General features: G+C 36.4%; 1 protein-coding gene across 1 annotated transcript; it reads right to left on the bottom strand.

The window, feature by feature from the left end:
- Window positions 1-11,396: 11,396 nt before the first annotated feature.
- LOC149235710 (BOI-related E3 ubiquitin-protein ligase 1-like) lies at window positions 11,397-13,880 on the bottom strand. Its single transcript, XM_089368633.1, has 4 exons — window positions 13,394-13,880; window positions 13,023-13,156; window positions 12,015-12,394; window positions 11,397-11,909 (listed from the first exon to the last, which is right to left on the bottom strand). Exons 1-4 carry the CDS (start codon window positions 13,450-13,452, stop codon window positions 11,397-11,399), a joined length of 1,086 nt encoding a protein of 361 aa, XP_089224759.1. The 5' UTR covers window positions 13,453-13,880.
- Between the last annotated feature and the right edge of the window lie 226 nt (window positions 13,881-14,106).

The following is a 14,106-nucleotide window of genomic DNA, read 5'->3' on the forward strand; positions in this document are numbered from 1 at the left end:
GTATCTCTCCCTGTCGTTTCTGTCTGCAGGATTTTATCTGGTGTTTTCTCCTTGTCCTCTTCTTTCTCTTCTTCCATTAATTCCTCCCCCTTCGTCTGTTCTGCTGTGTCAACTTCTTCTTCCACTTCCAAGACTTGGAACTTGTTTTGGCTGGTTTGTATCTCTTCAAATTTCTGAGCCTTTGATCCCCTCTTGCTTCCTTTTCCTTTGTGTGCCACTTTGTGAAAGCTTTCGGAGTCTTTCACAGCTTTCGCTTTACTCTGATTCTCTATTTTAGTGAGAGGGCAATCCCTAAATAGGTTCCCATGTTCATGACATTTGCGGCATCTGAATGGAATATGTTCATAGTCTATGGTTTGAACCCATTCTTCATCATAAACTTCCAAAATTATCTCATCTGGAAGAGCTCCAGAGAGGTCCATCTCCACACATATTCGAGCAAAGGAAGTATACTTTCCCCTCCTGGTGGCTTCAGAGGCTTTAACAAACCGTCCTAGCTTATTTCCTATGGCTGTTAAGGATTCTGTTTGCCAATAATCAAGTGGAAGAGAGTAGAGCCTTACCCAAACCGGGACTGAAGTAAAGGTCTCACGTTCGGGAACAAAGTTCATGATCCAAGGTCTCATATAGAGACCTGCAGCAGCAAAGAAGTAAGGCCCACCTTCAAAAACTCTGTCCTTGTCTTCAATGTTCGCAAAAACTACGGTGAAGAAACCTTTCGAACCCAAGTGTAGATCAATACTTCCTTTTGGCTTCCAATGGTATTTTATCCACATTTGTAAGGCTTTTTTAGTGGGCCATACACCCATGAATTTGCAAATGATTGCGTAGGTTTGCATATGGTCCCTGTACTCTTGCAGAGTAGGCACGTGACTCTGGGAGTAACAACAGCTCTGGGCTTACATGGGCCCATGTGTGCTTTGTTTTTTGTTCCCTGTTCCTTGTCTTCTTCCTCATTTTCTTTAATAATACTATTCTCCTTGGATTCCTGTCCATCTTGTTCCTTTTCACAGTTCTTATTCCTTCCCTTTGCAGGTCCTCTATCATATTCCATAGGTTTTTCCCCTTGCTAATCACGACCTGCTTGAAGGAGGGAGTGGAGCTCCCTCCTTTGCGCCCCTCCATAGATCGCTGCCTCTACGACTACTATGAACCCTAGATTTCGAATTTTTCCCTCTTGACCTCCACCCCCGGAAGGTGGGTGAATTTCACCAATGAAGTCCTCTGGCTTTCCTTTCATAACAATCTTACTTACACAAGCGAAAAGTCAAAATTAAAAAGAGACTAACATTTGTAAAGCCAAAAGTAAATGTTTTTCAACTTGTATTATTCTTTCTAAAAATAAAATAGAGCCAATAATATACAGTGAACAGAAGAAATCATCTTCTGTGGAAAGTATTTCTTTAAAATCTGCCCATTAACAGGTAGAGATTCTCTCTTACCAGATAAATCTTGTAATAAAAAAGTTGATGGGCCTATTTGTTCCACAATCTAAAACAAGCCAAGCCACATTTGTTGGAACTTAGTATGCTTATCTTTCTTTTCATGGGCTTTATCCTAGGTCTCCGAGTTGAAAATATTTTTAACTTAAAAAATTTGAATGAAAGGAACTAACTGTTGATGATGTGCATGTGTGATTCTGGCCTTTTCTCTTTCCTCTTCAAGCTTAAGTATTTGTAACTGTCTAACTTGCATAGATGAGGAAGGAGTTTCTTCAATGAACTGAACTAAGGCTAAAGAGGGAATAGCTACATTTGTAGGTAAGATGACTTCTTTCCCATAGACCAAATTAAAAGGAGAAGTGCCAATGGAGGCTTTTTGAGTTATTCGATCTGCCCATAGAGCAAACATCAAAGACTTATGCCAGTTCTTCTGGATTTGGTCAATAGTTCGTTTAATAATCCTAATGAGATTCTTGTTTGTGGATTCAACTAACCCATTTCCTTGTAGATAATAATTAGCAGAGTACTTAAGCTTAAAACCTCTTTTAAGAGCAAATTTTGTCATAGCATTGCCTGAAAAATAAGATGCATTATCAAACATCAAGGCAGATGGCAGGCCAAATCTGGTAATGATAAATTGATCTATGAATTCAATAATGTTTTCAGAATTGGCTACCTTGAGTGGAATTGCTTCCACCCATTTGGTGAAATAATCAATTGCTGTAAGGATATATCTATGCTACTTAGAAGAATGAGGAACAATCTCACCTATTATGTCCAATCCCCATTGCTCGAATGGTTGGTCAATGTTGACTAGATGTAATGGTAATGTGGGTTTCCTCTGTCTTCCAGCAGCTGTCTGACAAGTTTTACATCTCCTTACATAACTGTGTGCATCTTTGAATAATGTTGGCCAGTAATAGCCAGCATGCAAGATTTTATGTGCGGTGGTATCTCCTCCAAAGTGACCGCCAGCTAGTCCATCATGAAGTTCCTGCAACACCTTCTCTGCCTCAGATTTTTCAAGACATATAAGTAAAACATAATCATAATTTATTCTAAACAACACATCATTGACAATTTGATATTATTTAGCTTTTAATCTTAAGACCCTTTTCTTTATGTAATTTAATTGTGTTGGGGCATATCCATTTCTCAAGTAAAATATGATATCGACATATCTTGACTTAGTGTCGTTAAGGCTTACCTCATAGACTTGTACATCATCACCTGAATGATGTAATGCTAATAGAATTGATGCCCCTGCCAACATCCCGCAAAAACCTTGGCCTTTTACAATTTTTGCTGGTCTAATTTCGATGTCATATTCTTGCAGAGATGTAACCCAATTTTCTCTTTTCTCACCTACATCCCTTTGTATTAACATATTTTTCACTGCTGAAAATGGTACTATTACATTGGTGTGGGTTTTGAGGAAAAAAGGTCTGAAGTGTTTTATTCATTTGAAAACAACAAAAGTTTGTTTTTCAACATCCGAGTAATTCAATTCAGCGCCCTGCAAATTGCAGCTAAAGAAAGAGATTGGGGCTTTAGCTTTTTCTTCATTTACTTGTGTTAATATGGTTGCATATGATTTCTCAGAAGCGAAAGTATATAAAATGAAATTATTTGAAAAATTCAGCGTTGCTAAAGATGGGGCATTTATGATTTCTTGTTTGATCAAGTTAAAGGCTTCATGTTCTGAGTGTCCCCATTTAAATAGATAATTTTTCTTTATCATAGATTGAAGGGGTAAAACAATTCTTGAGAAGTCAGGGACAAATCTCTAACAAAATTTATCTGACTTGGGAAAGATTGCATTGATTTTTTGCTATGCAGTAAAGGTATTTCAAAGATTTCTCTAATTTTGTCAGGGTCAATATGAATCCCTTCTTTGGACACAATGAATCCAAGGAGCTTTCCTTCACTTAACATGAAAAAAGACTTCTTGGGATTAAGAGAAATTCCATACCTTTGGCAACGTTCGAAGATTTTCTTTAAATCCCATAGATGATTACTGCACTTTCTAGAATATACAGTTATATCATCTAAGTAGATTACTACTGATTTGTTTATTAAACCTTTCAAGGCTATGTCCATGGGTCTCTGGAAAGTGGTACCTGAATTAATCAGTCAAAATGGCATCTTTTGATAATTGTAAGTGCCCCATTTTGTCCTGGATGTAGTTTTCAGCTAGTCATCTGGATGTACTAAGATCTGATTATAACCTGAGAATCCATCTATGAAAGACATTACTTCTGAGCCTACAACTGATTGCAATATCTGTTCCATAGGGGGCAATGGGAAATTGTCCTTTTGGCAAGCTTTATTGAGGTTGCAGAAGTCTATACATATCCAAATATCATCGTTCTTTTTTCTGACTGGGACAAGATTGGAGACCCATCGGGAATGTCTGACAGGAAAAATAATCTTGGCTTTCAACAGTTTACTCAATTCAGATTTAATCTGACTTTTTAAATTAGGATGGATCTTCCTTAATTTCTATTGAATAGGTCTTTCATCAGATGTCATGGGAATAATATGTTGAATAATAGAGGTGTCATATGTCTTAAGATCTTCATAGTTCCATGCGAAGACATTCTTGTACCTCTTCAACAAACCTATAAAGGCTGATTTTTCGTCTGACGTAAGTCCAAGACCTAGATTAATATTTTGAGGCTTTAGGTTAGTCCCAATATTAATCAATTCAAATCTCAGAGTTGAACTCTGAAGTTTTGAATTGGTGGGTCATTTAAATCTGTCTTTGCAGTCATATAAATCTTCCAACTTAACTACAGATTTTGGTATAACGTTATTGACTATTTCTTGTTTAAGTTGGTTATCATGTTGGTCATCATAAGAGCCTTCTGAAGTGAGGAAGCTTATGATATCTAGATCGTTATTAAAGACTCTCTAGTTGGTGATATTATTGGGAATAGAAGGCCTAAAAATCAATTCAATGGATAATCGATCAGGGCTATAATCCTCTAGTGGAATAAGCTTGGAAGTGACATTAGCTAGAAGATCGGCACTAGAATTTTGGAGTCTTGGAATAGGGGAAATATTAAACACTATAAAGTGAGAGGTTAGGTCTTGGACTAACGATTGATAGTGTTTCAAATGTCCTAATAAACAATGTATAGTATTTCTCACTTGCTTTATTACAATTTTTGAATCTCCAAATTCTTGGAGGTGTTTGATATTAAGGCCAATTTCCTTATACAAACCTTGAACTAGTGCTTCATATTCAACAATGTTGTTTGTGCAATCAAATTCAAGTCTGCATGCTAACATAGTCTTTTCCCCCTTTGGGCTAACTAATATGCATCCTGCTCCTGCTCCATCATTGGATTTAGATTCATCAAAAAATAATTTCCAAAATTATGATTCTTCATTTTTCCATTTGATTTATTGCCAGGTTGGGTCTATTTTTTTTTTCTTTTTGTCTTTTGAAGTGTCAAGAAATTGTCATCTCCTTGGCTTAGGGGCCCACTTCTTTTTCTTTTTGGGGGTATTTTTTGCTTGTGAGAAAGTATTCAAAAAGTGACCTATTTGAAAACAAGTTTGGCATCTAAATGTCATATTCTCATAATCTAACACCTATGTCCACTAAAAATTTTCATGTTTTAAAAGAAGATGATCAAGAAAACCTTTGATAAGGTCGATCTCTACACATATCTTAGCAAATGTAAAGATTATTTTTGTTGTTTTGTCAGATCCAATTTTTTTGCATTTGACAAAAATGTTCCAATATCCTCCAAGACTTTATGGTGCCATAAAGGAAGAGAGAGATTTGGAAACCACACCCAAACTAGCATCGTTGTTACCACCATGCTTGTTGCATCAAACTCTGGGAACCATGGGGTAACCAAAATCCCAGCTCTACCCAAAAACCATGGACCTTCGTTTAGAAACTTTTATATATCTTGTTGAGTATAAAATTCTACTATGAAGAAACTTTTCAAGCACAAGTAGATATCACAAATTGTTGTCCATGAAGAGTACACTCACTGATATAAATCTCAAAGTCTCAGCCAAAAACCATTAAATCAACATATGAGACTCTTAGATTGTAGATTAGCAAAGTATGATTTTACCTTTAGAGTTGTTATCTTTAGAGTTGGAACTTTCCCTCCATATATCAAAACATGATGGGTTACTGGTATTCCTTGGTCATTCTGGATGCTTAGCTTTAGTTGTTCCACTAGATATGTGCCCTAGATCCAATAGATTGTAGCCTTCCCATTTAAATTCTTGACAAAAATTTGATATTTTTCTTTTTCTTTCTGACTTTTATCCATATTTGAATCTAGATGCCAAAGAGAAGATCCATAGACAAGATGATCTGGAGGAAAAATATCTATACTCAAACCTATACCCTTGCCCCATCCATGGGTCTAAGCTTCAAGTTTAATAAAGATATCATAACACTTGTGGGTATATCTACGATTATAGGCACCAAAATAAAGAAAGGGAACAAAACCCCATGTGAGGATCCTCAGATCCAAAGAGAATGACCTCCACAGATCACCCTACCCATATCGTTGAATGCACATTTAGGATCCGAAGATATATTAAGATATGGCCACATAACGTCACATGCAAGCTTAGCCACTGCACCCTCTATATAAACTCCAAAATTTGATAAGTGTGGCCACAACCCATTAATTACTTTCAATCTCATTTAGAGAAGCTTGTGTCTACATTTTGTAAGAAAAACTTGCATAAAATATGGTCAAAGGACATCGTTTCCTCCATAGATAATAACTTCAATGATTGATTGTATTCATCCAGAAAATGGTTGATATTTACATCTTCCAACCATGGCAACCCCACAAGAAGGATCTTCAGAGAAAGGCACATGAGGACAGATGGAGAAACCTACAGAAAATAGAAACACTAAAGTTGTTCACAGACTCCATTCTCGACTCCCATTTGGAAATCCATGTTACAGTGGTCAAACTATAGAATTTTAGGTGTCTTAGGGGTTTTGTGTTGAAAATTGTAACTAGGTTCGGTCTTCATAATGACATGTAATTGTATTTTTATGTAAAGAGATGAAAAGAAGAAAAATGAAATCACTGTAATGTTTGCATCATGGGTTTAATGAGCAAGAAATTTTATTTTTGAGTCAAGACTTCCATTGAGAGCCTTTAGGAATTTTTTCATCTAGTCATAAAAGAATAGAAAAGTCATTGACATGTAATGAATTCATGTTACACTTTGTAAAGATCACACTTGTCTATATAAAGTCATCCTCCAAGAACTTGTCACTGGCTCTCTTAAAGTCTGCCTACAACGAATGAAGAAACCTAGAAGATCATATCGGCTTCCCCTCAAGTAATCATGTCAGTCTAAAGGATGTGAGGCAACATGTATATATAGAAACACTCATTTGGAGGCAAGTAATACGGTGAAGAAGAGCCTACAATCATAAGTGCGAACAAAGACTGGAAAATAGAAGTGAAGGACAAAGGAAGGATAGCGAAGGAAGGGATATTTTTGGGAAGTCTGATTTGGGCTTGTATACTCTCCCACATGCGAAGGTAGCAGATCCAAAGGCATATAGAGAGGGTCGAAGAACTTGCTGCTGCACTGAGGTGACCTTGTTTGGGTAAAGGATCTCGCAAGAGGAAGCCAAGTAGAAGTGATATAGGTCTCTCTCTCTTAAAGAGACTAATCAAGGAGCGAAGATTGTTCTAGGGTTTCTGGAATAGGGTTGACCGAAGAGACCGAGATTCTCTAGGAAGTCAAGAAGAGAAGTTTGAGAAGGAAGCTGAGAAAGGGAAGAGGAAGAGCATTAAGGAGGCTAGTGACTCAGTGTTGGGAGGACTCTAGTGTCAAGGGTCTTTGTCATGGTATTGGTATTTGTCAATTGAAGATCCATAAGAAGAATTTTTTATTGGGGTTTCCTCTCAAAGAGTGAGAGGTTCTGGCCCTGGCTAACAAGCCTACATATTGTGTCTTTTGTCTTCTATTTTTTATTTGGTAATTGTCTTCATGAAAAGAACACAATAATAACATAAAGAAGAGAAGATCATAATCCAAGAAGTAAAAGTATATCACAAGCAATTATCAAGAAGAGAAATCTCCTAACTATTGATGCCCTAGATTTCTCAACATTTTGCAGGGTGTTGAATCTATTTCTAGCTTTAAAATACCAATTATAACACTTCTAAATCAAGATTTTGCAAAATAAAAAACATCCAATTGAAAAAATTGTTGTTTAGATGAAATTGTCACCTCATTAGACAACACCTATCTTTTTCAACAAATTTAGGTGAAACTTCTAACCATTATGGATGCTCGTATTTAATTCCCAACACTCATGACTCATATCCACTTCCCAACATTCGTGCTTCTATAAAATCCTATAACACAAGGATCAACTAATTATTTGATTTTTACTTAAAAATAAAATAATATAAAACATATAATAATAATTAATGTAAAAGAATTAAAGAAAACACATAATTAATGAAAATGAACTTATATTTTCTCAATAAAATGAATTGTTATATATCTATATATATATATAGGAGTCATCATCTAGGGTGCTTGCATATTTTATTGCCACATTCATAACCCTGATTCCAAACTTTAATAAAATGCAAGGAAAAGAATACTATTTCATATTGTAATTGCATAGATAAGATAATTGTGAAGGCCATTGCTAGAAAGGTGAAAAGATTGCTAGTTGAGTCAATCACCAAGGAAGGTAGATCCACGAGGCTATTGGGGTGGCCCAAGAGGAACTTCACCCCATAAAAACCAAAAATATCAAACCTATGGTGGTTAAAATTAACTTGTCCAAGGGATATGACAAGGAAAGTTGGTTGCATTAAAATTTGGTGTTAATTCATTTAGACTTTTTTGTTCCCTTTGTAAATTAGGTTTTGGGTTGTGTGACTTTGATAACTTCCTCAATATTGATACATGTTGCAATGACAACTTTCATTAAGCTTAAATGAGCATTAAGGCATGGATGCAACATTTCTCCCCTTTGCTACCAAAAGGTTGTGCAAAGTGTTAATGGAGGCAAACAGAACATGCCTTCAAAGGAACAGAAATTGGAATTTCTTTCCAACTTTCATACATGTATTGATAAAAGAAAGATGTTGATAAACTCAAGCACATCCTTAAATATTTTTTGCATACCCACAGTGATGAAATTCAATGTTCACAAATCCAACATTTCTTTTTTGGGAATCTCAAAAGAAGATAAAGATATTTTTCTTAGTGATTTCCTTTCTTCAATGTGAGTTGGAAGAGGCTTAAAAGTACCCAAGGTTTGTTATAAAACCTAATGGTTATCAAAGGAAAAAAAGAGACTAGTAGATAACAAAAATGGGAAAGAAGATAATTATGGTGTCATTACTAGTTATCAAGAGGGGGTGGGACTTATTTTGGTAAAATCAATATTAGAGGTAATATTGGTTTATTAGATATCAAATGCAAGGATACCAAAGAGAATTTTAAAGATCATAAGAATCAATTTTAAGGCCTTGTGCATAGGGAGAAGGGAGAATAGGGGATGAAGGGAAATTGGAAAACACTCGTTGTGCCAGGCATAAAGTTGACTAGAGATTAAAAAACATCGTTAACTTGTCAAGGATCATGGGCAACAAAGAGTGTGGAGGTTGATTAAGTGAAACGTTTATGTTATATCTTTGTTATATAGAAATATATATGGTTTGATTCATGAAAGAATGGATTAGAATGCCATTGAATAATATTCATAATGTTTCAATCATGTGGAACACAATTGTGTTAGTATTCCTTGTAATAAGACATTTGATTATGTTGCTAATGAAAATTATAATAAGATGAGTTGTGGAGAACCCTTAGATGGGATGTGAAGTACAATTCAAGTTACTAGATCATTGAGACAATTTTTTAGGGAAAGAGGGATTTATAAACTTAGTTAAGTCACTAACTCATATCTTTCTTTGATTTGGAGCCCAGAGTGAGACTATGAGAGTGTTAGAGTTCAAGGGAAAGAATTTTATTATGGGATGTTTATACAACAATTAAATCTAGCATTGTAAGAATAAAAATTAGAAAGAGTGGTGGTGGAAGAAAGTATGACGTTCAAATGTACATCAAAATATTCCATATTTGTGTGGTTGCTTAATAAAGCATTTATCTAGGACATACTACAACAAAGTAGATACCCTTTGTGCGAAGTAAGAGAAGAATCAATCATCTCTTAATTATATGTAGTTCACATTTAGAATGGAGAGTATGTTATTACTACATTAGGAAATGCATGGAGAGGCTCCACTTATGAAGAAGGCCTCAAACCCTAGCATGGAATTGTGAATTTAAATAGCTTCAAAGCTTTGCCATTGATTTGAGCTTGGGACATTTCTCTTGCAAGGGATGCTAACTATTTTGATGATAAATCCATTCTCTTGATTCAATGTGCAACTTCAAGAATTAGTCTTCTTAACAACTTCTCTCAACTTCCCTCAAATGAAGAATGGAAAGCTTACTAGATGAATGCTACAAAGAATATTAATAGTTTTTGGTGCCTAGGTTTTCTTTGGTGATCTCCTTAAGGAAGTCATAGGTGTCTGTGCATAATCATTTTTGAAAAGATAATTATTCTATGAAGTTCAACATTGAGTTTATTCTTACTTTGGCAATAGAAAAAGGTATAACAAATATACAAATATTAAGGGACACTCTTTTAGTGATAATTGGATGAGAAAAATGAAAGAAGGAATTTTACATTATAACATTTATAAATGCAATAAACAACCTAATCCTCTTTAGAGTATCATCTCATTTAAACATGTTTACATGGAAAGGAATGAAACCTCTAATAAGTGTTGAAGCTTGGTACTCATATTAAGATATTAATCATACAAGAAAATGAAAATGAACATTTTATTAACTATAACATTTTATTAACTATGTTCATTCTCTATTGATATCTATGTAATTCTAAATGAGAAAGCTTAGGTGATTTTGTAAATGTATCTATTTTTCTAAAAAAACCTAAATTAAAAACTACAAAATCACTTTTAATCATATTTTAAAAACATCCCTTATAAATTAACTAAATATTTTATTATTTCTAAAATTATAATTAAAAAAAAACATAAATTTAATTTTAAAAATACAAATAAATAATAACTAAAATTAAATTAATTAATTAAAAGATATTTTCAAATATAAATATGTTATAATTCAATCATCATACATCATGCTATATCAACAAAAACATCATGCTACAATGTCAACAATGCTATATCAACAAGAATATCATGTTACATCAATAAGACCATAATTTTGAAAATATAATTTTCATTTTCCAGACACTCTAAAAATTATAATAATTTCACTCAGACTTTGACTTCGAGATTACACTACAATTCATAATACTGGTAAAAATTCATAATTTCAATCAGATTTTTATCAGACTTCCAAATGATAAAATACTATTTCACTCAAATTTTGAGATTACATTAAAATTCATAATACTTCTAAAAATTAGGGAATTTCCAAATGATAAAAATACCGATAGATCATTTCGGCGAAGGAATCTAAGGATGAAGCCAATTTAATGATCACATTGATGTAAGGAATCTAGGAATGAATTCAGTTTGGCAAATAAGTCCAAATCAAGATTAACTCCATTTACAAAAAGCTCAAACTCTGGTTCCACTGCAGTCACAAATTATGAAGAAACTTCCACTCACAAATTATGAAGAAACTTCCAATTTCTTTATTGGTCTTAAAACGTTAATGACAGCCATCGCAAACGGCTCCCACTCTATTAATTACTTAACTGTTATCAAATCCCCTATTAAACAAACTCTTCCTATTCCTCTCGCAATTTACAAACTGAAAAGGCAACGAATCTGCAACGCACGACCCATCATGACAAAAATGCAACAAAACCGTTTAATGTTTTGAGATGGTTGAAACAATTTAGAACGAAGTGATTCATGACAAGTAGACCTGCACGCTCGCGGTTTTCGAATGGTGGCAAACCGGGCACACGTCTACTTTGTTTTCGCAGTCCCTGCACAGGCAAAGATGGCGGCAGGGCAACAACAATATGGACACATCATTACTCCTGCACAGCCTGCATGTTTTCTGTGTTTCAAGGTCCCTGTTCTCCCTGTAGACGGCGTTCATGGAGTTTCCGGTCACGAAATGAGACGACGCCGCGGCTTCGTCTTGGCTATCTCCGCTCCCTTCTTTGCTTATTTCGTCTATCTGCACCCGCAGGGACCTGGCCAGCGCTTCGCTGCACTTGGCGCGGTTCTGCCACGAACGTGTTTCGACCATGAGACCTCTTATCTGGTCTTCTAGTTCTATGTTCCTTCGTTTCATGGTCATCACCTGGGCCTCCTTCTCGCGCAGCTTGGAGGACATGCCCTGCGCCACGGCACACAGCAACGCCCTCGAATGCTTCTGTGTCTTCTCTGTCAGGATTTGACTCAGACGCTCACCCTGCGCACAATGTGTTAGATAATTTAATTTACATCAAACGGTACCGGCAATTAATAAATGTATGAGAGATTTATAAAAAGATTTAATCGATCTCGATATTATTACCTGCGATTTCATGTACTCGTCTATATCGTTCTTCTGGCGCTGCATTTCCGCGAGAAGTTTGTGGTTTAAAGAGTATGCATTGCTGCTGCAGGCGGTAAATTCTCTGCCGTTGGTGGAATTTAACGTATTATTGCCTTCCAAGCAGAGGCGTAGGCCGGTGGAGACCGCTTCGCCGTTGGACTGTGGCATGTTCAGCAAGGTGTTCGCATTGGCGCCTTCGAAAGAAACAAAATTCCCGAGCTGATCAGGAACCGATTCTCTGAGCCTTTTTCTCGGAGTGTGATTGCTGTTATTATTGCCAATCCACATGTTCGCATTCAGCTCCGCCTCCGCTGCATGAAACGTCCCGCACGATGTCATCCCGGTGATTAAACCTGGAACTGCACAATAGACAAAAACGCGTAATTATTAAATCTAAGAGACGATAAAGGAATTAATGTAAACGAATACAAAGCAATCGTTAAATGTCCAGCCAAGAAACAAATTGGAGTTAACGAGGAGAACAATTGTTAAATATCAAAGAAGAAACTGAAATTTGAATAACCTAGCAGAACTTTAAAGAAATGCAAATTTGCCAAATCTCCAGATTCCAGTAAACTATCAGAACAATCAACAAATGCAGAACAAATTGTTAAAAGAAATTCAAGTAAACTAGCAGAACGACAAAGAAATGCAAATAAGTTGTCAAATCTTGAAACTTCTAAGAAATTCCAGTAAAGTAGCAGAACAATCAACAAATGCAGAGGAAACGTAGACGACGAAGAAATTCGAGAAAACTAGCAAAAAAACAAGATTGAAATCTTAACGAACCATGCAATTATAAGGCTCAATAACAACAAGCTTTGGTCATGTACCAGCTTCCTTAGGGAAATTTGCAGGTTTCTTTACAAAACTAGACTTGTATCTACAAGAATTGTTGGACGGATGTTGTGTTTAGAATCTCTGCCCTAGAAAGGCCCTACATCGACTTAAATTGCAGGGTGAAGAAAAAATTTCAAAGATACTTACATGGAACTGATGGCAATTGCTGATTGCCAGCCCCGTTCGTGGTAACAGCCTGCATTTTGAAATCCTGTGTCGTATTATTAGCCAGAGCAGGTGAAATCAGACACTTATCGTCTCCCGGAAGCAAATTCCTCATTCTGTAACACAAATCACTGTATCATCAGTCTTATAAGGTTCAATAAAGCTCGTAAACTGAACCGTTTGAAATAATCAAAAAGCTTTCCTAAAATCTTTAAATGCTCTCGCCGGAGCTTTTTTCCTAAAACAAAATTTCGTCAAACACGTCAAAATTCTGCACCCAGCCTGGCGAATTCTGCACGGAACGTATTCAAGACAAGCGTTAACTTACTAAACTCGGAACGTTGGGAACGAACCTGGTCCACGACGATTCCGGCAACATCACATTACACGGATACTCCGCCTGCAAAGCCATCCCGTAGATGCAAAGCCCCGCTCCCCCTGGTGCAATTAAACGTCACGAGTTCGATCCCCGATAACTGAAACTTCAAAGGCCAGTCAAGATTCTCGGAAAAAAATTAAAAACACTCCAAAAATCAAACTCTGGCTAATTACATCAGAGTCCGCTAAAACCATCTGTTTTTTCGCGTTTCCACCAAATTCTCCGCTGTTCCTCACCGAGTTTCCACCGTTCTTTGTGCTGCGCGCTTCGCAATTCCTTGAACGGATTGCGATCTCCTTTAATAGCACACTTCCCCCGGCCCCGCCGATTCCTCGCCACAACAATAATTCAAGAAAACACTTTCACATCCATTACATTACATTACAGGAATCACGAGCCATTCGGGTACTCCCTCACACGCTTTCCCACTACTCCATGCGTGCCAGACCAACTGCATTATATCTTTCAACTGCAAACGCAAATGCCACCGTACTGTAAAAGTCCCAACACACCCATCCCCGCCCCAGCCCTTCCTTTCTTGAAAAAACACCCCGGTCCGGTGGGACCCCGTCTCGGCCTTAACGCCCGGAAAACCCCAAAACCCCGGCCGCCGGAAGAGGCCTAACCTAAAACTAAAATAATTTAATCATTTAATTACTCCACACGTAATGAGGGCCCGCCCCGTCC

This window comes from Pinus tabuliformis, chromosome 8, assembly GCF_031772625.1.
Source record: "Pinus tabuliformis cultivar Carrire ecotype Pingquan chromosome 8, CPIR1, whole genome shotgun sequence".
Taxonomy (NCBI): domain Eukaryota; kingdom Viridiplantae; phylum Streptophyta; class Pinopsida; order Pinales; family Pinaceae; genus Pinus; species Pinus tabuliformis.

Coding starts and splice junctions, on each gene's coding strand:
- LOC149235710 (XM_089368633.1), bottom strand. CDS start 13,452: ATGGCTTTGCAGGCGGAGTATCCGTGTAATGTGATGTTGCCGGAATCG. Junction 13,157..13,393: donor CCGGAATCGTCGTGGACCAG/GTTCGTTCCCAA, acceptor TTTGTGTTACAG/AATGAGGAATTTGCTTCCGG. Junction 11,910..12,014: donor ACGAGTACATGAAATCGCAG/GTAATAATATCG, acceptor CATTGTGCGCAG/GGTGAGCGTCTGAGTCAAAT.